The sequence below is a fragment of the Oncorhynchus masou genome, chromosome 30 (assembly GCF_036934945.1).
Source record: "Oncorhynchus masou masou isolate Uvic2021 chromosome 30, UVic_Omas_1.1, whole genome shotgun sequence".
Taxonomy (NCBI): domain Eukaryota; kingdom Metazoa; phylum Chordata; class Actinopteri; order Salmoniformes; family Salmonidae; genus Oncorhynchus; species Oncorhynchus masou.
In genome coordinates, this window is record NC_088241.1 from 4,376,837 (window position 1) to 4,400,406 (window position 23,570).

The 23,570-nt window shown below is 43.0% G+C and overlaps 3 protein-coding genes across 9 annotated transcripts in view; 2 read left to right on the forward strand and 1 right to left on the reverse strand.

The window, feature by feature from the left end:
- The window catches only part of LOC135521836 (brain-specific angiogenesis inhibitor 1-associated protein 2-like), a 36,904-nt gene extending 20,011 nt beyond the window's left edge, over positions 1 to 16,893 (forward strand). For 3 of the 4 annotated variants that reach the window (XM_064947599.1, XM_064947598.1, XM_064947601.1), the window contains 11 exons: positions 7,632 to 7,693; positions 7,775 to 7,846; positions 7,990 to 8,127; positions 11,289 to 11,441; positions 11,537 to 11,713; positions 11,927 to 12,581; positions 12,701 to 12,905; positions 13,062 to 13,127; positions 13,698 to 13,953; positions 14,042 to 14,082; positions 14,226 to 16,893. In XM_064947599.1, coding sequence (XP_064803671.1) covers positions 7,632 to 7,693; positions 7,775 to 7,846; positions 7,990 to 8,127; positions 11,289 to 11,441; positions 11,537 to 11,713; positions 11,927 to 12,581; positions 12,701 to 12,905; positions 13,062 to 13,127; positions 13,698 to 13,953; positions 14,042 to 14,082; positions 14,226 to 14,298 — 1,898 coding nt within the window. In that variant the 3' untranslated portion in view covers positions 14,299 to 16,893. The remainder of the gene's footprint in view (positions 1 to 7,631; positions 7,694 to 7,774; positions 7,847 to 7,989; positions 8,128 to 11,288; positions 11,442 to 11,536; positions 11,714 to 11,926; positions 12,582 to 12,700; positions 12,906 to 13,061; positions 13,128 to 13,697; positions 13,954 to 14,041; positions 14,083 to 14,225) is intronic. The other variant, XM_064947600.1, reaches the window with a different exon arrangement.
- Positions 16,894 to 19,248: 2,355 nt separating this feature from the next.
- On the reverse strand, positions 19,249 to 20,794 carry LOC135521840 (NADH dehydrogenase [ubiquinone] 1 alpha subcomplex subunit 3-like). Its single transcript, XM_064947611.1, has 4 exons — positions 20,644 to 20,794; positions 19,805 to 19,879; positions 19,519 to 19,596; positions 19,249 to 19,429 (listed from the first exon to the last, which is right to left on the reverse strand). Exons 1-4 carry the CDS (start codon positions 20,777 to 20,779, stop codon positions 19,338 to 19,340), a joined length of 381 nt encoding a protein of 126 aa, XP_064803683.1. The 5' UTR covers positions 20,780 to 20,794; the 3' UTR covers positions 19,249 to 19,337.
- On the forward strand, positions 20,054 to 23,567 carry LOC135521839 (TCF3 fusion partner homolog). Of its 4 annotated transcripts, none has more exons than XM_064947609.1 (7): positions 20,054 to 20,144; positions 21,280 to 21,381; positions 21,627 to 21,773; positions 22,163 to 22,233; positions 22,362 to 22,431; positions 22,699 to 22,851; positions 23,125 to 23,567. In XM_064947609.1, exons 2-7 carry the CDS (start codon positions 21,283 to 21,285, stop codon positions 23,197 to 23,199), a joined length of 615 nt encoding a protein of 204 aa, XP_064803681.1. In that variant the 5' UTR covers positions 20,054 to 20,144; positions 21,280 to 21,282; the 3' UTR covers positions 23,200 to 23,567. The 4 variants fall into 4 exon arrangements, with proteins under 4 accessions (XP_064803681.1, XP_064803679.1, XP_064803682.1 ...); XM_064947607.1 differs by lacking the exon at positions 20,054 to 20,144 and adding an exon at positions 20,714 to 20,803; XM_064947610.1 differs by lacking the exon at positions 20,054 to 20,144 and adding an exon at positions 20,733 to 20,745.
- The last annotated feature ends 3 nt before the right edge of the window (positions 23,568 to 23,570 follow it).

Below are 23,570 nucleotides of genomic sequence, written 5' to 3' on the forward strand. Positions count from 1 at the left end.
TCTCTGTATCCTGTGATGATGACGTATTCTCTGTATCCTGTGTTGATGACGTATTCTCTGTATCCCTGTGTTGATGACGTATCTCTGTATCCCTGTGTTGATGACGTATTCTCTGTATCCCTGTGTTGATGACGTATCCTGTGTTGATGACGTATTCTCTGTATCCTGTGTTGATGACGTATTCTCTGTATCCTGTGTTGATGACGTTTCCTCTGTATCCTGTGTTGATGACGTATTCTCTGTATTCCTGTGTTGATGACGTATTCTCTGTATCCTGTGTTGAGTATTCTCTGTATCCCTGTGTTGATGACGTATTCTCTGTATCCTGTGTTGATGACGTATTCTCTGTATCCTGTGTTGATGACGTATTCTCTGTATCCCTGTGTTGATGACATATTCTCTGTATCCTGTGTTGATGACGTATCCTGTGTTGATGACGTATTCTCTGTATCCTGTGTTGATGACGTATTCTCTGTATCCTGTGTTGATGACGTATTCTCTGTATCCTGTGTTGATGACGTATTCTCTGTATCCTGTGTTGATGACGTATTCTCTGTATCCTGTGTTGATGACATATTCTCTGTATCCTGTGTTGATGACGTATTCTCTGTATCCCTGTGTTGATGACGTATTCTCTGTATCCTGTGTTGATGACATATTCTCTGTATCCTGTGTTGATGACGTATTCTCTGTATCCTGTGTTGATGACGTATTCTCTGTATCCTGTGATGATGACGTATTCTCTGTATCATGTGTTGATAACGTATTCTCTGTATCCCTGTGTTGATGACGTATTCTCTGTATCCTGTGTTGATGACGTATTCTCTGTATCCCTGTGCTGATGACGTATTCTCTGTATCCTGTGATGATGACGTATTCTCTGTATCCCTGTGATGATGACGTATTCTCTGTATCATGTGTTGATAACGTATTCTCTGTATCCCTGTGTTGATGACGTATTCTCTGTATCCTGTGTTGATGACGTATTCTCTGTATCCCTGTGCTGATGACGTATTCTCTGTATCCTGTGATGATGACGTATTCTCTGTATCCTGTGTTGATGACGTATTCTCTGTATCCCTGTGTTGATGACATATTCTCTGTATCCTGTGTTGATGACGTATCCTGTGTTGATGACGTATTCTCTGTATCCTGTGTTGATGACGTATTCTCTGTATCCTGTGTTGATGACGTATCCTCTGTATCCTGTGTTGATGACGTGTTCTCTGTATTCCTGTGTTGATGACGTATTCTCTGTATCCTGTGTTGAGTATTCTCTGTATCCCTGTGTTGATGACGTATTCTCTGTATCCTGTGTTGATGACGTATTCTCTGTATCCTGTGTTGATGACGTATTATCTGTATCCTGTGTTGATGACGTATTCTCTGTATCCCTGTGTTGATGACATATTCTCTGTATCCCTGTGTTGATGACGTATCCTGTGTTGATGACGTATTCTCTGTATCCTGTGATGATGACGTATTCTCTGTATCCTGTGTTGATGACGTATTCTCTGTATCCTGTGTTGATGACGTATTCTCTGTATCCCTGTGTTGATGACGTATTCTCTGTATCCTGTGTTGATGACGTATTCTCTGTATCCTGTGTTGATGACGTATTCTCTGTATCCTGTGATGATGACGTATTCTCTGTATCCTGTGTTGATGACGTATTCTCTGTATCCCTGTGTTGATGACGTATCTCTGTATCCCTGTGTTGATGACGTATTCTCTGTATCCCTGTGTTGATGACGTATCCTGTGTTGATGACGTATTCTCTGTATCCTGTGTTGATGACGTATTCTCTGTATCCTGTGTTGATGACGTATCCTCTGTATCCTGTGTTGATGACGTATTCTCTGTATTCCTGTGTTGATGACGTATTCTCTGTATCCTGTGTTGAGTATTCTCTGTATCCCTGTGTTGATGACGTATTCTCTGTATCCTGTGTTGATGACGTATTCTCTGTATCCTGTGTTGATGACGTATTATCTGTATCCTGTGTTGATGACGTATTCTCTGTATCCCTGTGTTGATGACATATTCTCTGTATCCTGTGTTGATGACGTATCCTGTGTTGATGACGTATTCTCTGTATCCTGTGTTGATGACGTATTCTCTGTATCCTGTGTTGATGACGTATACTCTGTATCCTGTGTTGATGACGTATTCTCTGTATCCTGTGTTGATGACGTATTCTCTGTATCCTGTGTTGATGACGTATTCTCTGTATCCCTGTGTTGATGACGTATTCTCTGTATCCTGTGTTGATGACGTATTCTCTGTATCCTGTGTTGATGACGTATTCTCTGTATCCTGTGATGATGACGTATTCTCTGTATCCTGTGTTGATGACGTATTCTCTGTATCCCTGTGTTGATGACGTATCTCTGTATCCCTGTGTTGATGATGTATTCTCTGTATCCCTGTGTTGATGACGTATCCTGTGTTGATGACGTATTCTCTGTATCCTGTGTTGATGACGTATTCTCTGTATCCTGTGTTGATGACGTTTCCTCTGTATCCTGTGTTGATGACGTATTCTCTGTATTCCTGTGTTGATGACGTATTCTCTGTATCCTGTGTTGAGTATTCTCTGTATCCCTGTGTTGATGACGTATTCTCTGTATCCTGTGTTGATGACGTATTCTCTGTATCCTGTGTTGATGACGTATTATCTGTATCCTGTGTTGATGACGTATTCTCTGTATCCCTGTGTTGATGACATATTCTCTGTATCCTGTGTTGATGACGTATCCTGTGTTGATGACGTATTCTCTGTATCCTGTGTTGATGACGTATTCTCTGTATCCTGTGTAGATGACGTATACTCTGTATCCTGTGTTGATGACGTATTCTCTGTATCCTGTGTTGATGACGTATTCTCTGTATCCTGTGTTGATGACGTATTCTCTGTATCCTGTGTTGATGACGTATTCTCTGTATCCCTGTGTTGATGACGTATTTTCTGTATCCTGTGTTGATGACGTATTCTCTGTATCCTGTGTTGATGACGTATTCTCTGTATCCTGTGTTGATGACGTATTCTCTGAATCCTGTGATGATGACGTATTCTCTGTATCATGTGTTGATAACGTATTCTCTGTATCCCTGTGTTGATGACGTATTCTCTGTATCCTGTGTTGATGACGTATTCTCTGTATCCCTGTGCTGATGACGTATTCTCTGTATCCTGTGATGATGACGTATTCTCTGTATCCCTGTGTTGATGACGTATCCTGTGTTGATGACGTATTCTCTGTATCCTGTGTTGATAACGGATTCTCTGTATCCTGTGATCATGACGTATACTCTGTATCCTGTGATGATGACGTATTCTCTGTATCCCTGTGTTGATGACGTATTCTCTGTATCCTGTGTTGATGACGTATCCTCTGTATCCTGTGTTGATGACGTATTCTCTGTATCCTGTGTTGATGACGTATTCTCTGTATCCTGTGTTGATGACGTATCCTCTGTATCCCTGTGTTGATGACATATTCTCTGTATCCTGTGTTGATGACGTATTCTCTGTATCCTGTGTTGATGACGTATTCTCTGTATCCTGTGATGATGACGTATTCTCTGTATCCTGTGTTGATGACGTATTCTCTGTATCCCTGTGTTGATGATGTATCTCTGTATCCCTGTGTTGATGACGTATTCTCTGTATCCCTGTGTTGATGACGTATCCTGTGTTGATGACGTATTCTCTGTATCCTGTGTTGATGACGTATTCTCTGTATCCTGTGTTGATGACGTATTCTCTGTATCCTGTGTTGATGACGTATCCTCTGTATCCTGTGTTGATGACGTATTCTCTGTATTCCTGTGTTGATGACGTATTCTCTGTATCCTGTGTTGAGTATTCTCTGTATCCCTGTGTTGATGACGTATTCTCTGTATCCTGTGTTGATGACGTATTCTCTGTATCCTGTGTTGATGACGTATTCTCTGTATCCTGTGTTGATGACGTATATTCTGTATCCTGTGTTGATGACGTATTCTCTGTATCCTGTGTTGATGATGTATTCTCTGTATCCTGTGTTGATGACGTATTCTCTGTATCCTGTGTTGATGACGTATTCTCTGTATCCCTGTGTTGATGACGTATTTTCTGTATCCTGTGTTGATGACGTATTCTCTGTATCCTGTGTTGATGACGTATTCTCTGTATCCTGTGTTGATGACGTATTCTCTGAATCCTGTGATGATGACGTATTCTCTGTATCCTGTGTTGATGACGTATTCTCTGTATCCTGTGTTGATGACGTATTCTCTGTATCCTGTGTTGATGACGTATATTCTGTATCCTGTGTTGATGACGTATTCTCTGTATCCTGTGTTGATGATGTATTCTCTGTATCCTGTGTTGATGACGTATTCTCTGTATCCTGTGTTGATGACGTATTCTCTGTATCCCTGTGTTGATGACGTATTTTCTGTATCCTGTGTTGATGACGTATTCTCTGTATCCTGTGTTGATGACGTATTCTCTGTATCCTGTGTTGATGACGTATTCTCTGAATCCTGTGATGATGACGTATTCTCTGAATCCTGTGATGATGACGTATTCTCTGTATCATGTGTTGATAACGTATTCTCTGTATCCCTGTGTTGATGACGTATCCTGTGTTGATGACGTATTCTCTGTATCCTGTGTTGATAACGGATTCTCTGTATCCTGTGATCATGACGTATACTCTGTATCCTGTGATGATGACGTATTCTCTGTATCCCTGTGTTGATGACGTATTCTCTGTATCCTGTGTTGATGACGTATCCTCTGTATCCTGTGTTGATGACGTATCCTCTGTATCCTGTGTTGATGACGTATTCTCTGTATCCTGTGTTGATGACGTATTCTCTGTATCCTGTGTTGATGACGTATCCTCTGTATCCCTGTGTTGATGACATATTCTCTGTATCCTGTGTTGATGACGTATTCTCTGTATCCTGTGTTGATGACGTATCCTGTGTTGATGACGTATCCTCTGTATCCCTGTGTTGATGACGTATCCTGTGTTGATGACGTATTCTCTGTATCCTGTGATGATGATGTATTCTCTGTATCCTGTGTTGATGACGTATTCTCTGTATCCTGTGTTGATGACGTATTCTCTGTATCCCTGTGTTGATGACGTATTCTCTGTATCCTGTGTTGATGACGTATTCTCTGTATCCTGTGTTGATGACGTATTCTCTGTATCCCTGTGTTGATGACGTATCTCTGTATCCCTGTGTTGATGACGTATTCTCTGTATCCCTGTGTTGATGACGTATTCTCTGTATCCTGTGTTGATGACGTATTCTCTGTATCCTGTGTTGGTGACGTATTCTCTGTATCCTGTGTTGGTGACGTATCCTCTGTATCCTGTGTTGATGACGTATTCTCTGTATCCTGTGTTGATGACGTATTCTCTGTATCCTGTGTTGATGACGTATTCTCTGTATCCTGTGTTGATGACGTATTCTCTGTATCCCTGTGTTGATGACGTATTCTCTGTATCCTGTGTTGATGACGTATTCTCTGTATCCTGTGTTGATGACGTATCCTGTGTTGATGACGTATTCTCTGTATCCCTGTGTTGATGACGTATTCTCTGTATCCTGTGTTGATGACGTATCCTCTGTATCCTGTGTTGATGACGTATTCTCTGTATCCTGTGTTGATGACGTATTCTCTGTATCCCTGTGTTGATGACGTAATCTCTGTATCCTGTGATGATGACGTATCCTCTGTATCCCTGTGTTGATGACGTATCCTGTGTTGATGACGTATACTCTGTGTCCTGTGTTGATGACGTATTCTCTGTATCCTGTGATGATGACGTATCCTCTGTATCCCTGTGTTGATGACGTATTCTCTGTATCCTGTGTTGATGACGTATTCTCTGTATCCTGTGTTGATGACGTATTCTCTGTACCCTGTGTTGATGACGTATTCTCTGTATCCTGTGTTGATGACGTATTCTCTGTATCCTGTGTTGATGACGTATTCTCTGTATCCTGTGCTGATGACGTATTCTCTGTATCCTGTGTTGATGACGTATTCTCTGTATCCCTGTGTTGATGACGTATTCTCTGTATCCTGTGTTGATGACGTATTCTCTGTATCCCTGTGTTGATGACGTATTCTCTGTATCCTGTGTTGATGACGTATTCTCTGTATCCTGTGTTGATGACGTATTCTCTGTATCCTGTGTTGATGACGTATTCTCTGTATCCTGTGTTGATGACGTATTCTCTGTATCCTGTGTTGATGACGTATCCTCTGTATCCCTGTGTTGATGACATATTCTCTGTATCCTGTGTTGATGACGTATTCTCTGTATCCTGTGTTGATGACGTATCCTGTGTTGATGACGTATCCTCTGTATCCCTGTGTTGATGACGTATCCTGTGTTGATGACGTATTCTCTGTATCCTGTGATGATGATGTATTCTCTGTATCCTGTGTTGATGACGTATTCTCTGTATCCTGTGTTGATGACGTATTCTCTGTATCCCTGTGTTGATGACGTATTCTCTGTATCCTGTGTTGATGACGTATTCTCTGTATCCTGTGTTGATGACGTATTCTCTGTATCCCTGTGTTGATGACGTATCTCTGTATCCCTGTGTTGATGACGTATTCTCTGTATCCCTGTGTTGATGACGTATTCTCTGTATCCTGTGTTGATGACGTATTCTCTGTATCCTGTGTTGGTGACGTATTCTCTGTATCCTGTGTTGGTGACGTATCCTCTGTATCCTGTGTTGATGACGTATTCTCTGTATCCTGTGTTGATGACGTATTCTCTGTATCCTGTGTTGATGACGTATTCTCTGTATCCTGTGTTGATGACGTATTCTCTGTATCCCTGTGTTGATGACGTATTCTCTGTATCCTGTGTTGATGACGTATTCTCTGTATCCTGTGTTGATGACGTATCCTGTGTTGATGACGTATTCTCTGTATCCCTGTGTTGATGACGTATTCTCTGTATCCTGTGTTGATGACGTATCCTCTGTATCCTGTGTTGATGACGTATTCTCTGTATCCTGTGTTGATGACGTATTCTCTGTATCCCTGTGTTGATGACGTAATCTCTGTATCCTGTGATGATGACGTATCCTCTGTATCCCTGTGTTGATGACGTATCCTGTGTTGATGACGTATACTCTGTGTCCTGTGTTGATGACGTATTCTCTGTATCCTGTGATGATGACGTATCCTCTGTATCCCTGTGTTGATGACGTATTCTCTGTATCCTGTGTTGATGACGTATTCTCTGTATCCTGTGTTGATGACGTATTCTCTGTACCCTGTGTTGATGACGTATTCTCTGTATCCTGTGTTGATGACGTATTCTCTGTATCCTGTGTTGATGACGTATTCTCTGTATCCTGTGCTGATGACGTATTCTCTGTATCCTGTGTTGATGACGTATTCTCTGTATCCCTGTGTTGATGACGTATTCTCTGTATCCTGTGTTGATGACGTATTCTCTGTATCCCTGTGTTGATGACGTATTCTCTGTATCCTGTGTTGATGACGTATTCTCTGTATCCTGTGTTGATGACGTATTCTCTGTATCCTGTGTTGATGACGTATTCTCTGTATCCCTGTGTCTTCTTGGGGATTCCAGGAGACACGTTATTCCAGATGGCCGAGGTGCACAGGCAGATTCAGGTTCAACTGGAGGACGTGGTGAGTGTTTACCGTGTGTGTGGTGATATGATTGTTAACTATTGTGATGCTGTATGAATGATGGTGGAATATGATCTACAGTTGAAGCTGTTCCATTCTGAGCTGCTGTCCCAGTTGGAGCAAAAGCTGGAGTTGGACATTAAATATCTTACCGTGAGTTTATCTATGCATTTTACGTTAACATATTTCCTTCTCTCTACAGTGCAACCACTTTTCTGACTAACTATTTTTCTATCTGTTGCTCTGTCTCTCTCTCTCAATCGGGTTTTCTCGCTCCCGTTCTCTCTCGATCTCAGGCCACGTTGAAGAAATATCAGAGTGAGCGCAAGTTGAAGTCGGAATCTATCGAGTCCTGCCAATCACAGCTCAAGAAGCTGCGCAGGAAGAGCCAGGGCAGTCGCCACCCCAACAAGTATGGAGATAGGGAGATGCAGGTAACTAGCATCCAGCAACACCATTTTGAGTCAGTAGTGCTTTGAGTGTAAGGTTTCAACAATGCATTTGAGTATTTTTGAAACACTTACAATTGTGTTTTGACACTTGAGATTTGTGTGGGATTTTCTTGGAAACACCACCAGACTAAATCATCTTACTCAGCATTACAAGGCACAGTCAAGTGTTTGTGTTTGTATGTACAGCCTGTGTGCGGAAGTATGGATGAGATTAAACAGCAATCTGGCTCAGCTGATTTGGCTTCCAGTCCTTACTGAGGTAAAAAAAATGGGGATAGGGAAGAGAAAGAGGAGAAATCTTAGGAATGAGAAAACAGGAAATAAGAAGGGTGGACAATGGAAGAAAAGGTTAAGGAAGGTGAGGGATAATATTTTGTGATTAGGATTTTGTTTATCGCTGCTCAGCAGACAGGATATGATGTCACTCTTCCTTTTGGTCCCTCCGATGAGCCTCTCTCCCTACAGTGTATTATAAAGGTCACATACAGTGCCTTGCGAAAGTATTCGCCCCCCTTGAACTTTGCGACCTTTTGCCACATTTCAGGCTTCAAACATGAAGATATAAAACTGTATTTTTTTGTGAAGAATCAACAACAAGTGGGACACAATCATGAAGTGGAACGACATTTATTGGATATTTCAAAAACTGAAAAATTGGGCGTGCAAAATTATTCAGCCCCTTTACTTTCAGTGCAGCAAACTCTTTCCAGAAGTTCAGTGAGGATCTCTGAATGATCCAATGTTGACCTAAATGACTAATGATGATAAATACAATCCACCTGTGTGTAATCAAGTCTCCGTATAAATGCACCTGCACTGTGATAGTCTCAGAGGTCCGTTAAAAGCGCAGAGAGCATCATGAAGAACAAGGAACACACCAGGCAGGTCCGAGATACTGTTGTGAAGAAGTTTAAAGCCGGATTTGGATACAAAAAGATTTCCCAAGCTTTAAACATCCCAAGGAGCACTGTGCAAGCGATAATATTGAAATGGAAGGAGTATCAAACCACTGCAAATCTACCAAGACCTGGCCGTCCCTCTAAACTTTCAGCTCATACAAGGAGAAGACTGATCAGAGATGCAGCCAAGAGGCCCATGATCACTCTGGATGAACTGCAGAGATCTACAGCTGAGGTGGGAGACTCTGTCCATAGGACAACAATCAGTCGTATATTGCACAAATCTGGCCTTTATGGAAGAGTGGCAAGAAGAAAGCCATTTCTTAAAGATATCCATAAAAAGTGTTGTTTAAAGTTTGCCACAAGCCACCTGGGAGACACACCAAACATGTGGAAGAAGGTGCTCTGGTCAGATGAAACCAAAATTGAACTTTTTGGCAACAATGATGGGAAGATGGATGGAGCCAAATACAGAACCATTCTGGAAGAGAACCTGATGGAGTCTGCAAAAGACCTGAGACTGGGACGGAGATTTGTCTTCCAACAAGACAATGATCCAAAACATAAAGCAACATCTACAATGGAATGGTTCAAAAATAAACATATCCAGGTGTTAGAATGGCCAAGTCAAAGTCCAGACCTGAATCCAATCGAGAATCTGTGGAAAGAACTGAAAACTGCTGTTCACAAATGCTCTCCATCCAACCTCACTGAGCTCGAGCTGTTTTTTGCAAGGAGGAATGGGAAAAAAATTTCAGTCTCTCGATGTGCAAAACTGATAGAGACATACCCCAAGCGACTTACAGCTGTAATCGCAGCAAAAGGTGGCACTACAAAGTATTAACTTAAGGGGGCTGAATAATTTTGCACGCCCAACTTTTCAGTTTTTGATTTGTTAAAAAAGTTTGAAATATCCAATAAATGTCGTTCCACTTCATGATTGTGTCCCACTTGTTGTTGATTCTTCACAAAAAAATACAGTTTTATATCTTTATGTTTGAAGCCTGAAATGTGGCAAAAGGCACTTGGTCGCAAAGTTCAAGGGTGCCAAATACTTTCGCAAGGCACTGTATCTCCTACTCCTCTGCCTCTGTTCAAATCAAATTTATTTATATAGCCCTTCGTACATCAGCTGATATCTCAAAGTGCTGTACAGAAACCCAGCCTAAAACACCAAACAGCAAGCAATGCAGGTGTAGAAGCAAGATGGCTAGGAAAACTTCCTAGAAAGGTCAAAACCTAGGAAGAAACCTAGAGAGGAGCCAGGCTATGAGGGGTGGCCAGTCCTCTTCTGGCTGTGCCGGGTAGAGATTATAACAGAACATGGCCAAGATGTTCAAATGTTCATAAATGACTAGCATGGTCAAATAATAATAATCACAGTAGTTGTCGAGGGTGCAGCAAGTCAGCACCTCAGGACTAAATGTCAGTTGGCTTTTTCATAGCCGATCATTGAGAGTATCTCTACCACTCCTGCTGTCTTTAGAGAGTTGAAAACAGGAGGTCTGGGACAGGTAGCACGTCTGGTGAACAGGTCAGGATGCCATAGCCGCAGGCAGAACAGTTGAAACTGGAGCAGCCGCACGGCCAGGTGGACTGGGGACAGCAAGGAGTCATCATACCAGGTATTCCTGAGGCATGGTCCTAGGGCTCAGGTCCTCCTCCGAGAGAAAGAAAGAATTAGAGAATTACTTAAATCCACACAGAACACCGGATAAGACAGCAGAAGTACTCCAGATATAACAAACTGACACTAAGCCCCCCGACACATAAACTACTGCAGCATAAATACTGGAGGCTGAGACAGGAGGGGTCAGGAGACACTGTGGCTCCATCCGATGACAGGGCCAAACAGGAAGGATATAACCCCACCCACTTTGCCAAAGCACAGCCCCCACACCACTAGAGGGATATCTTCAACCACCAACTTACCATCCTGAGACAAGGCCGAGTACAGCCCACAAAGATCTCCGCCATGGCACAACCCAAGGGGGGGCGCCAACCCAGACCGGAAGATCACGTCAGTGACTCAACCCACTCAAGTGACGCGCCCCTCCTAGGGATGGCATGGAAGAGCACCAGTAAGCCAGTGACTCAGCCCCTGTAATAGGGTTAGAGGCAGAGAATCCCAGTGGAGAGAGGGGAACCGGCCAGGCAGAGACAGCAAGGGCGGTTCGTTGCTCCAGAGCCTTTCTCTGGTATGCTGCATTTGTTTTTATGTGTGTGTTTACTAACCTCTGTCAGTATGTGGAGCTAATGAGTCGTCGTCAGGCTGAGCTGGACACGCTGGTTGCTGTGGGTTACCGCTCGGCGCTGACGGAGGAGAGGAGACGATACTGCTTCCTTGTGGACCGCCAGTGTTCAGTCACCAAGCTGCTCATCAACTACCACTGCAAGGTACACATACACACACACACACACACACACACACACTCACGTTCCCTGGCCCCCATCCAACTGCCAACCTGCCTCTCCTTCCTCCCTGTGTCCAGGTGAGAGAGCTCCTGTCACAGAAGCTGTCCTCATGGCAACAGTCATGCTCCCAGCCAACCAGACTACCTGAACGGGCGCTCAACCTGCTGCGTCACACCGCCCCTCAGGGCTCTGGGGCATCTGGTATAGCTGAGCTCCTCCGACAGGCCAAGCTGGGTGCTGCACAGCCAGAACAGGTGAGGGCAAGGGGTTTCAGTTCATTAGTAGGAATTCACAGACAAATGTCTGAATTACATGTATTTCAGAAGATAAAGTGAAGTTATTATAAGATTAGGGTATTCTGTTATTTAGACAGCATTCAGATGGTTTTCTGTCATTTAGCAAAATTCCATTGTTTCTTCTCAGCTCTCTGTCTTATCTCTCTCTCTCTTACCATTTCTCTCTTTCAGAGGCTGTCAGTACAGGAGGTGCCTCCCTTGTTGAATGGTGGCTCCAAGCAGCAGAGACCCATCCCCTCTTCTTCCCAGAGTGACATCCCCCCTCCCCAACATTCCCCCGGACCCCAGACCTTCCGCTCCCTTGCTGCCACTGGAGGGGCTATTGGAGGGAGTGGGGCAGGCTCCCCTCAGCAGACCAGCACACTTATTAGTGCCTCAGCTAGCCCCAATGCTAACAACAACACAAGTGCTAATGCTATCACTAGTGCTGACACTCCCACCACTTCATCCACCTCCTCCACGGTTGGCTCCAACCAAGCCCAGCAGACCTCTCTTCTCCTGGCCACCAGCACCTCCAGCCTTTCTCCAAGTCTGATCCCCTCCACTGTGCTTTCTCTCAGCCAGGGTTCCCCATCCTACTCCTCCCTACAGGGCCTGGCCCTGCAGTTGTCCCTCAGTGCCCCTCACAGTCCTCCACTACCCCACAGTGCACCTCTCTCCAGAGCCATAACCCCCTCGCTGCATCACCAGGGAGTGCTAGGAGGAGGGAACACACCACTGCGGTCCCATAATCCCATGCTGATGAAGGCAGCAGAGATGTATGGAACGTCTACACTGCCGTTGCCGAGGAAACCAGTCAGCGAGGCCCGGGTGGGAGGGTTTATGGGTAGGTTTTGCTACCCCCCTTCACTTATTATTTGCCATCTTGTCCATTTCTTTCCCAATGTGATGTCTATTTAATTAATTTCACATTCCCTCTCTCCTCTGTCCCTCTCTATCTTCCAGGTTCCACTCTGCCCAGAGACCGAGTTCTGCCTCTCTCCAGCCCGTCTCGTGTGGAAGCCATATTTGCCCACGCTCCTGGGGGTTCAGAGGGCAGTGGAGTGGGCGGGGCCTGCTTACTTCACTTCCTGCCAGGCGACGCTCTCAGCCTCCTCATCTCTGAGCCCAGGGACGGGTGGCACTATGGCCAGAACGAACGGACGGGACGGTAAGAGTTAGAACCCACTATTCAGCTGTACAAAAGCCTACAATTCTTCAAACACCAACTGAGGACTGTTCTGAAATGACATCTTCAGGCAATCCATGGGTTTTCTAGGTTATATACAGATAATACCAAAACAATCCCCCCCTCTCTCCCTTACAGGAAAGGCTGGTTCCCTTTCTCCTACACTCAACCCTACCCCAACACCTTGGATCCCCTCGACAGCAGGTTCGTCACCATAGAAACAAGAAACTGTTATGATATTGTCATTTCATTCCTCAAAATGTTATTGTCTTAAATGGAAGTCAACTTGTAGGGTTATGATTCAATCTTGACACTGTAACTCTATAAATCCTTCCGCTATGCTCTCCACCCTTCCCTGTATTGACTCTGATCTAACAGCCAAGCTGCAGCGTTGTCAACAACATTGTCTGTCAGTATGATGTCTACAAACTGGCAGTGATGACTTTGGCTTATTCACAGGAAGCTGATCACTGACACTTTGACACAGATATGCTGTTCTTTTCCTCTACGTGTCATTGTCGTTTCGATGTGTCCATGCCAAGCAAAGAGACCGGGCCTTTAGAGAATGAATGACCCTCATTCTTTCCATCTACCTAAAGCTCCGTCCTAATCTTCTACCACCTCGTAGGTCCCCTTTGCTCTCCAAGATCAACAGTACAGTTGATGAGTTAGCATGACCACTTTCCTCCATTTATCCTCAGTCTGAAATGTCAGAACAATATGCCTGCGATTGTCATTAAGGATATTGAGTTGAGCAAGACACTTTCTCTCCAGCTCCCCGCTCCTCTCTAAGGTCAACAGTACCAGTACGGGTCAGTTAGACAAACTGGTCTCCCCTGGCCTGCCTGCCCTGACCCCTGAGTCTGAGGAGGAGCGCTCATTCCCCCCTCAGAGGGTCAGCACCTTCCGCCCGCGCCCATACAGCATGGCCGACTCCAACCAGGTCAGCCTGAGGCCGAAGGTCAGAGGTGAAGGGGTAGAGTGGGCAGGGCCCCCTGACCGACCGGCTCTGTCAGTGCTGATGCAAGAGGTATAGATGGCTTATAATGACAGAATATAATGTAGATATGATATGTAATGGGTTAATAACACTAGGATCTTCATCACTTTTACTACAGCTCTCCTCAGACTTCACCTCTCCTCCACCCTCCCCAACCTGGTAAATGCATTCATTATATTATTTATACAGTAGATGTACTGCATTGCAGTGGTCACCAACTCTGGTCCACTTTAGATAGATGACTGTGGATAAACGTGTCTAAGCTCCTGTCATGCCTGATATGCACATTGTCTCCCTGGCAGGACCAACCCATTTGCCCATGTCCGGCTCAGAAAGACGGTGACCAACGATCGCTCTGCACCCATCATCGAATAGGACATGGTCTCCTTGAACAGGCATCCAATGGAGAGGTGTTAATAGGAAACATTCATGTGTTTTGAATTTGTTCTCAGAGTTCAGTAACTGTGTTGGTTGAGTTCTCAACTGTTCAGCCTTGAGAGAAAGCCTTAAGTAAACCTTCCTGTTCATGTTGGTTATTTACAAGTGCTGATTAGATGTGTATTAATCAGGCCTTAGTCAAAATACAGACACTTATGTGGTGTTATTTTGAAGATTGAAGAATCAAAGCTGAAATTTGAGTGACATAACAGTAATTGTCAAAGACCCTTTGGACAAAATGAGAACTTGAATAAAAATCCACCATAGTATTTGAGAATTATAGAGTAAAAAGATGAGTGTGAGTTGGAATTTGAAAAGCTCTGTGATGTTAGTAAAAACACAAACAGGTGAGGGACATTTTGTCCGAATGCCCAACATTACATTTGAGCCCTGGGCATTACTGATAATTTTATAATGTTATTTTCATTTTACAACACTTTTCTAGAAGTAATCTTGGTAGAAAATGTTTATGTTGTTTTGTCTGTACCCTTTCAGGGACTGATGCCTGGTAGCAGCCTGTAGTTGGGTAATAGTTTAATGAATTATAGCATACTTTACTTGTACCATTAGGAATTGTCTTAAAGGACAGGCTCCTGTTTTATCAGTATTTTCATTGAGGAGGGTTTTTTAGAAGAGTTGTGCAGAGATATGTGTGTAGGATCCAGGAAAATCCAAACATGTTGAAGAATTGTTATAAAATGTTTTTCATTGTTGGGATTCAATAAGAATATGTTTAAACACATTGTTAGCTAGGCAGATGTAGTTCCACGATAGATGCAGACCTACCAATCACTTTGTACAACTTAATTTACACGTTCTCTGTATGAAGATTTAAAGAAAAGTGTATTGATGTTGCTTACTGATGTCATCAGCAAAATGCTGGGTAGGAATAAGTTTAAACACCAATATTTTTTAAATCATTTGTTTTAATGTGCGGTAGGATTTGTATATGGAATTATATTTTTAAGATCAACTGATCAATTTACAAAGGCAATTGATGTGATATGTTGCATTGCAAAGCTATTGCTGCTATGTGTAGATTGTATTGAACGTTTACCTTCAAGAGTCTCTGTTATCGACAGAAACTTATTAATAGAAGTAAGAAGGAGCAACCGTACATATGTAGGATCTTTATTTGATCACTCTTTTGTTGATGAGAATGTCCCTGCATAGCAGGAAATGCAAACTTGTAGTGTATTTTAGTTTTAAAAAAGCTTCTAAAGTGTGTCTATAAACCCCTACAAAAATGTAGATTAATTTACATTTCTTGTTGCTGCAGGATTACTTTCCTGCAACTGGCTAAAATTAAGATCTTACATCTGTAACAGCATCCCTGTGGGGTGAACTGTACTTCTATCTGTATTGGACAGGTAGAAGAGGAAAGAAACAGTGGAGGGTTTGGAGGATGGCTTTTCCTGGGCAGTAGGTTTGAGAAATTGGCATTGTGTTGAGGGATAAAAGTATAAGAAAAGAGATGGATTCAGCTCGTTTGTTTTTACTAGTGTCTTCTCCATTAATTTCGAATTCGACTCCAACCGATTGTTCACATCTAGCAGATTTTAGCTGCACGTTTACCAATTGCAAACCGTACAGAACCTTATCTAAAGGACGAAGACTGATTGTGTTTATGAAGTCTAACTTTGAAAGTGTTGAGGAAAGTATTTGGAAAGTGGAACAGTGTATGAGCAAGTGTCAATGGTAAACTAGATGTAGAAAGTAGTATTTTTCTCTCACTTTCTCCATGTCTGGTGTCTCTCTAGACTGTCATCTGGTATCTCGCTGGTGTCTCTGTCATCTAGAAAACTGCAGTTGAGAGATTCAGGGTGGAAATATGTGGCTGGGAGTTTCTCTGTATGATCTTCATTCTGATTTCCGGCCCTTACAGCGTATAGTTCCTTCTCTCCTCATGTTTCTGTATCATATTAACTTGCATCTCCAACCTAGCCTGTGAAACGATTGACTTTCTTGCTATGGTAATTCTAACACAATAAAAAACACTTCTGTTCATTTAAATACTGAGTATAGTGGAATCACATAGTTGAAGTTTAGTTATGTTTGTACAAATTGCACACAAAAAAAGTTTTTGATCTTGTTTAACTTTGTTATTCCTTAACCTTGCACCTTTTCCTTTCACCGTCCTAACCTTCTTCAAAATATGACCTTTCAATGTCAATCTAGCTATATGAGAATGGGATCCAGTTGTAGAAGGCAAAAGAAAAATGATGCTGTGGTGACTATTCAGGATCTTATATTCCAGATGCCTCTGTTAGTAGGATTGTCTTAAATACGTGTTTAAGAACAAAACAATTTCCTCTGCCACTACTTTTATTTCTGTCTTTTAATTTGTTTTGTTATGTAATTGTTTTGTTACTTCATCTGTAGCTTTTTTCTCTTTAAAACAGCATTGCCTTTCCGAGACACACAACAATCATGGTCACAGTATAAAACCTTACAAATACACACACATTCCTGATACCACTGTTATTGTATTTGTTTCCAATGAATACTTCAATAAACATGTTAATCACTATACCCAGTGTTCATCTTCGCATTGAACAACCAAACCATTTTGCTGGTATTTGATTTAAAATCTCCTCAGCTTCAGTGGAATTGAATGCCTTATACTCCTTAATCCATAAGACCCAATTCACATAATTAGTACAATTTTACTGTAGGCAATAGTTTCAGTAGTCTTTTTTTGATTTTACGGTATCCAATTGGTAGTTAATCTTATCCAATCGCTGCAACTCCCGTACGGACTCCGAAACACAACCCAGCCGCACTGTTTCTTGTCACAATTACCCGCTTAACCAGCCGCAACAATGTGTCGGAGGAAACACTGCACCTTGCATTGTGCCCGGCCTGCCACAGGAGTTGCTAGAGCGCAATGGGACAAGAACATCTCTGCCGGCCAAACCCTCTCCTAACCCGAACGACGCTGGGCCAATTGTGCGCCGCCCTATGGGTCTCCCGGTCACGGCCGGCTCTGACAGAGCCTGGACTCTAGTGGCACAGCTAGGAAGCTAGACCACTGCACCACTCGGGAGCCCCCAGTAGTCTATGTTCTTGATGATAAAGCATTCCGATGACGATTATGTTTTTATGTGTAAAAGCACATTTCCACATTGCATGGACAATAACATTTTTCTAATGTAATCTATTTCATGTATTTTATAAAGAGATTTAATTCTTAATAAGTGTGGCCATATATGTGGCTGGTGGGGAAACATAGAAAGTCAGATGTACGAAGAGCCTCCAGCACCTCCTCTGAGATAAGGGTGCGGGCTGGACTGCTGAACATCCCAGCCTCCTGGAACTCTCTGGACCAGCCAGGGGCCCCCAAGGAGGTGGCCTGCTGGAAGGGACCCTGTGGGGCCGAGTCTGGGTCCCAGCCTTCAGATGAGTCCTCGTCATGGGAGCTGAAGGGGTCTTGAGGGAAGTCTCCTGAAATACAGTGTAGCATCTTGACTGTTTCTCATGCCGCTCAAAACTCAAAGATTGCTGTAATTCCGTAACTAAAAACTAGCTGGATCGCCATTCAAACTTCTTTCATCACACCAGTTAACTGTCTAACAGGATGTAATAGGTACAGTCAGATACTGTATTCCAGTATTCCAGTTCCACTAATAGGTAGTCAGATACTGTATTCCAGTTCCACTAATAGGTACAGTCAGATACTGTATTCCAGTATTCCAGTTCCACTAATAGGTACAGTCAGATACTGTATTCCAGTATTCCAGTTCCACTAATAGGTAGTCAGATACTGTATTCCAGTTCCACTAATAGGTACAGTCAGATACTGTATTCCAGTATTCCAGTTCCACTAATAGGTACAGTCAGATACTGTATTCCAGGCACCAGAGTTGCACCACTTCTGTTCCAGCCCAACACACCTGATTCAGCTTCTCAACTAAACATTTACAGCCACTGATTAGCTGCATCTGGTGTATTAGTGCTGGGCTAGAATAAAATGTGCAACACTTAGAAACACTGAGCTATAAGCCAGCTGGGATAAAGCCTCTCCAGCCAGCAGCATGCCTCATCTGCACTGAGTGACCGTCTTCCTCCACAGGTGAAGATGACCACTGGAATGAACTCTCAACCACACAGCGGCACTCTATCGCCTGCAGCCCAGCCACCAGCACATACACGCTAGTACCACTGCTTTCCACATCATATCCCAGGAGAAAAGAGAACAAGTGATTGGAGATTCTAGATTTGGAGCAAGTGTTAATTTCAAGCTTTCTCTGTGTTGCCAAGAGTTGTGTGAGTTCCTCAGTGACCTGAGGTTGGTTAATAAAGGGGTCCTCAGCCCTGTGAGGAAGAGGTGTAACCTGAACACAGACAGAGACACCCCCAGGAGACCAATAGATAAGAGAGCAGAGAGCTTTATGGACACAAAGCACAGACCAAAGGTGCCATAATTAACCAATACTTCCAAAATGGGGGATGATATCAGAGCTTTGTAATCCGATTTGATTTTTAAATACATTTTCTGGACGTCAAAGCCACATTTAAAATTCTAATTTCCCACCCCTTTTTGTGGTCATCCACCATCTCAAATCCACTTGACTGCCAGACATTTCTTGTGTAATGTCTGAAGTGTGTGTAGGGCTAGTAGCTTGTAGTTCTGAAGTCTGTTGCCTATTGTATACATGTACATAATAGGTTAATGCAGTATACATTAGTAGTTTTCCTAACATTCATTTCTGAATTGAATCAAGGGAGTATTAATCCAATGAGGTTGTGAATACCTTTTGAATAAGTCATTATATTAAAAAGGAAATATGTGTTGTGTTTCAAGATACAATACAAATGCTACAATATTCAAAACAATGGCCAAATCATATTGACAAACATCCCAACAGAATCCAAGAGCAAAGTTGGTGGTATTAAATAGATCATCTTTATTGAAGCAGACACAGAGAGAAAGGAACAACGGGCTGTGGTCTGTACAGGGAAGAGAATGTGGACTGTTACAGGCTTTTAATCCAGTCCAGGTTTGGTCCTTTAGGGTCACAAGGGTGGCTGGGGACATCGTCCATCTTGCCATTGTTTCGCACAGGGACTGGGGGAGAGAGGAAAAAGGTTTTGTTTATGCCACCAACTGTCTAGGGCCAGACTTAATGATTTGCTCATAATGGTTTAATGGCTTACCTGGGTAGTTGTATGGCACAGCTGCATTCATCATACCTGAGTACTTCGTTAAGGGACTCACTAATGGAACAGTGACGGCTGGGAAGAAATACATGAAATATCAATGATATGTTACACCAAGTGAACACAACTCAATTCAGGGAGGGCTGAAGGGCAGTGCACACAAGTTTATTTTATGTGTATCATGTAATGTCAGAATCCATAAGGTGTAACTACAGTTGAATTTAGCATATTGTAAGATATGAGCATTACAACCTGTGATGTATACTTTGAGATATGTACTGACCGAGAAGTCCAATTGCACAGGCGGCCAATACCACTGGCTCCTTATTCCATGCATTCTTCAGGAAGGCTCCAATTCCTGGCAGGAGAAGCAGATAGACATTTAAGTTACAGTGGCACAAATGCACTGTGTTATGGATGATCTATGATCCAGTGATTGATGAATGTTTTAAGGATATAGCTAGAGACAAATAGCTTGCTGGGCTTATATGACTCGAAACTACATGTCATATACCCATTAGTTTGAGTCTATACGGTATTGTAAACATGACAGCATTGCGCAGATAAATACTGAAGATGAAGCTAGAAGATCAACCCTATCCAACTGCTCTGTTTACACAAGGGTAAGCAGGACACAACGTTTGGGAACGTTCAGATAGAAATACGCTATATACAACAATGACATGTAGAATAAGAATCACATCAGCTCTAATTAATGGGATTTCTATCTGCAAAGTTCGACAACTGAACGTGGCCCAGGTTTACACTCAGCTCAGTCAGAAGAGAGCGGTGGACTGCGGAATGCAAGCGATTCAGATTGGAGATATTTAATGATCAAACTACTACATTCTGATTTGAGCTTTTACCTAAAAAAAGGTTAGGTAAAGAATGAAGTGGAGACGCGACATGCAGCTAAAACAAATCGGCTAACACTATGTTGGTCCAAGGTCACACATTTCGTTTGGCATGGTAAATTAAATTATGCATACTAAATTAGAGTTGAATACAATATTTAGTTACAATTAATCATACACTAGCATTATCAGAACACCAGTATTTGATTGACAGAGGGATCAAGCGTAAAACGAAACAGCTAGCTCGCTAATAGCAAAGTTCACCCACCTGCCATGTTGCTGTTTGTAGTATTGCCGGGCTGGGGAACATGGGAACTGTAGTCTACATAATATCGTATAATTATTGCGCCAGTGACAACAACACAAAAAGGTTGTTTGACAGCGTGAAATATGCGGTGATGCATTGAGCGCTGCGGTCAATGGATCGGGTAAACATATGTTTAAAGTGTCAGTCAGACCATCCAGATACAGTAGTTAGTCGTAAATCTTCAAAAAAAATGATGCGCATGTTAGATGCTTTTCAGTAACGTCTTTAGCAAGTTAGGCTAACATTAGCTAGTCGAATGTGTTGTCATCTCGGTTTAATCGTTTTCAAGAAAAGCTCACGTTAACGAGTTGTGATTTCGTTAACCAAATCAAACTTAGGTCACCTAAATGTAGTTTTATTTGGAGTTGAGGACGGTGTAGCTGATTAGCTAACGCTGTCTGCAAGCAATTAGTTATTATGGTAACTAGCTATAACATTCCTAAAGATTAGCCCCACAGGACGAGGCGTCCTTTAGTGTAGGGCTAAAGAAAATATGCTGTCAAGGAATTAACCTTACCTGTTTGTCAAATGTAGTGGAGATGCGTGACACCGTCTAGGGGGTGAACGATCTTATTCCTCCTTCCACCCCTCACCCAGATTATGGAGGATTTCTCCGGCCTGGCCCTGCCGCCTCTCTTTGGGGGCCACATCCTGGAAGCAGAGCTGGAGCCAGGTGGGGTGGAACTGGGCCCAGGGGAGGTAAGTAAGAGTTCTGAGTCAGACTATTATGAATCCAGTGGCTCGGTTGGTTGGAAATGGAATATGGTGCTAGAGCCGGGGTATTCAACTCTTACTCAACGATGTCCAGAATCTGCTGTTTTTTTGTTCTACCTGATAATGAATTGCACACCCCAGGTGTCCAAGGTCTAATTCAGTCCCTGCTTAAAGGGGAATGATGAAAGAAACAAAAATGGTGTGTGCTAAATGACAGTTTTTATCATTAGGTAGAGCTTGGCCCTGGGGTCAGCGAGTTGCTAGAGGGCAGAGGTCAAGGGTCAGGAGCAAGGCCAGAGCAGCAGCAGGAGGAGAGGAGAGAATTGGAGAAGAGGAAGTACCTGGCTTTGATCAAGCGGTGTAAGGAGATCGAACAGGTAAGTGACTGTGGGGAATCATTTGTGTGTGTGATTGTACAACCCTGCCAATGTGGATTTTTATTGCGCCTTTACTATCGTATCTTCAGGTAGTGCTCTATTTAAGAACCAAGTTATATGGATGAGCATCTGTGAACATATAGTTTGCTGTTGGTAATGCCAGTGCACACATGTGGCATAAAGAAATGCATGGTAATGAATCCTTTCTAGGGTTGCAACATTTTCAATACATTTTCTGGTTTTCCAGAAATCCTGAATGGTTTCTGGATTTCCTGCTTATTCCCTCCTGATTCCGGGAATCCACCAACCAGGATTTTGGGCAAACCAGAGCATTTATTGACCGTTCCAGGAACTTTGCACCCCTAATCCTTTCACCATTTTCTCTGCAGGTGAATGAGAAGATCCTTGGTCGCCTTCACCAGGTACAAAGACTAACACGTCGCATGAAGAAAGAGAGAAGGTAAAAAAGGACTGAAGCTCTGTCTGTCCTTTCATTGGTTCATGTCTTTTTCAGTCTGGTCTATTGGCCTGTCCATTGTAAATACAGGCTAGCTCTACTACAACAGCAACCGAACTTCCCTACTGTAGGTTCCTAATGAAGACCCTCGACGCCCATGGAGATGACTATAGAAATGCACAGCTCACCATATCGCTGGAGGTGAGAATGAGATTTTCAGAAAGTTAAAGTGTTTCTTTAATAATAAACCAGTAGAGTTCCATGATATACAGTTAAAGTATATTGAAATGTAACAACGATTCGATATTCAATCTTTCACCATTAACTTTGATGGTGATGTAGAAGATGTCAACTGGGCAGTTTTCTGTTGGCATGAAACTGGAGAACTCTTCTGAAACTGAGTTCCCCCCCCCCCCCCCCCACCCATACTATATCTTTATACTAAAAGTAATACTGTTGTTGTTTCAGGAAGAGTCTGGTGCCCATTTTGACATCGGCCCTGGAGTAGAAGATGATAGGCTGAATGACCTTCCTAGCTCCTCCCCCTCTGTGCCTTTCCAATCCACAGTGGGATCCAAGAAGAAGAGGCATCGAGTTCCAAAACAGGAGAAAGACCCACAGGTGTGTGAGACGCACTCATAAACCTTGAGTGTGAAATTAACGTGTACACCCAAACTAAATGAATGAACAAAGACTGTAATGGTGAAATGTTTGTGCAACTATGTGCAGAGAAAGGTGACGGCTTCTCCTTTACACTGACAGTGCATTGCGTATTCTATTCTGTGCATATGGAACAGTTTGCACTGCAGCGTTCTCCAATCTGGCAGATGACAGATCTGTCAGTCTGTTTCCCTACAATGGTTCTGTTAACACCATCTTCACTCCTCTTCACAGACTGAAGCAGACATCTCCATGTTGGCAGAGACGCAGTTCAGTGACTTTCCCAGCCCAACCACTTTGTCTCACTGACCAAGGGAATGGCCGGTTGCTAGTGGGAGGAGAAATGAAGCAGCATTCTGTTGCTTGGACTCCCACTTCCCCAGACGTGATGTCACTGAAACACATACAGCCAGGGCTGTAATGAAAAACATAGTGGATAAGATTATCATTTATGCCCAACTATGGTCTGTGGAAATGGCTGAAGGTCTTGACCATGGTAATCCACCCATCCATTCTGCTCGAGGAGAGAATGCATGGTCCGGTCCTTGCGGAAGTTACATTGACAGTACATGTATTGATGTGAACCTTTTATCAGGATACTCTGAACATGTTTTATGATTGTTTGTCGACGTGACGCTTACTAAATGTTCCGTATAAAATGTTTATTCAGAACTTCAGGA

Coding starts and splice junctions, on each gene's coding strand:
- LOC135521839 (XM_064947607.1), top strand. Junction 21,382..21,626: donor TGGAACTGGGCCCAGGGGAG/GTAAGTAAGAGT, acceptor TTTTATCATTAG/GTAGAGCTTGGCCCTGGGGT. Junction 21,774..22,162: donor GGTGTAAGGAGATCGAACAG/GTAAGTGACTGT, acceptor TTTTCTCTGCAG/GTGAATGAGAAGATCCTTGG.
- LOC135521840 (XM_064947611.1), bottom strand. CDS start 20,779: ATGCATCACCGCATATTTCACGCTGTCAAACAACCTTTTTGTGTTGTT. Junction 19,880..20,643: donor TACAAACAGCAACATGGCAG/GTGGGTGAACTT, acceptor TTCTCCTGCCAG/GAATTGGAGCCTTCCTGAAG. Junction 19,430..19,518: donor TGTGCCATACAACTACCCAG/GTAAGCCATTAA, acceptor TCTCTCCCCCAG/TCCCTGTGCGAAACAATGGC.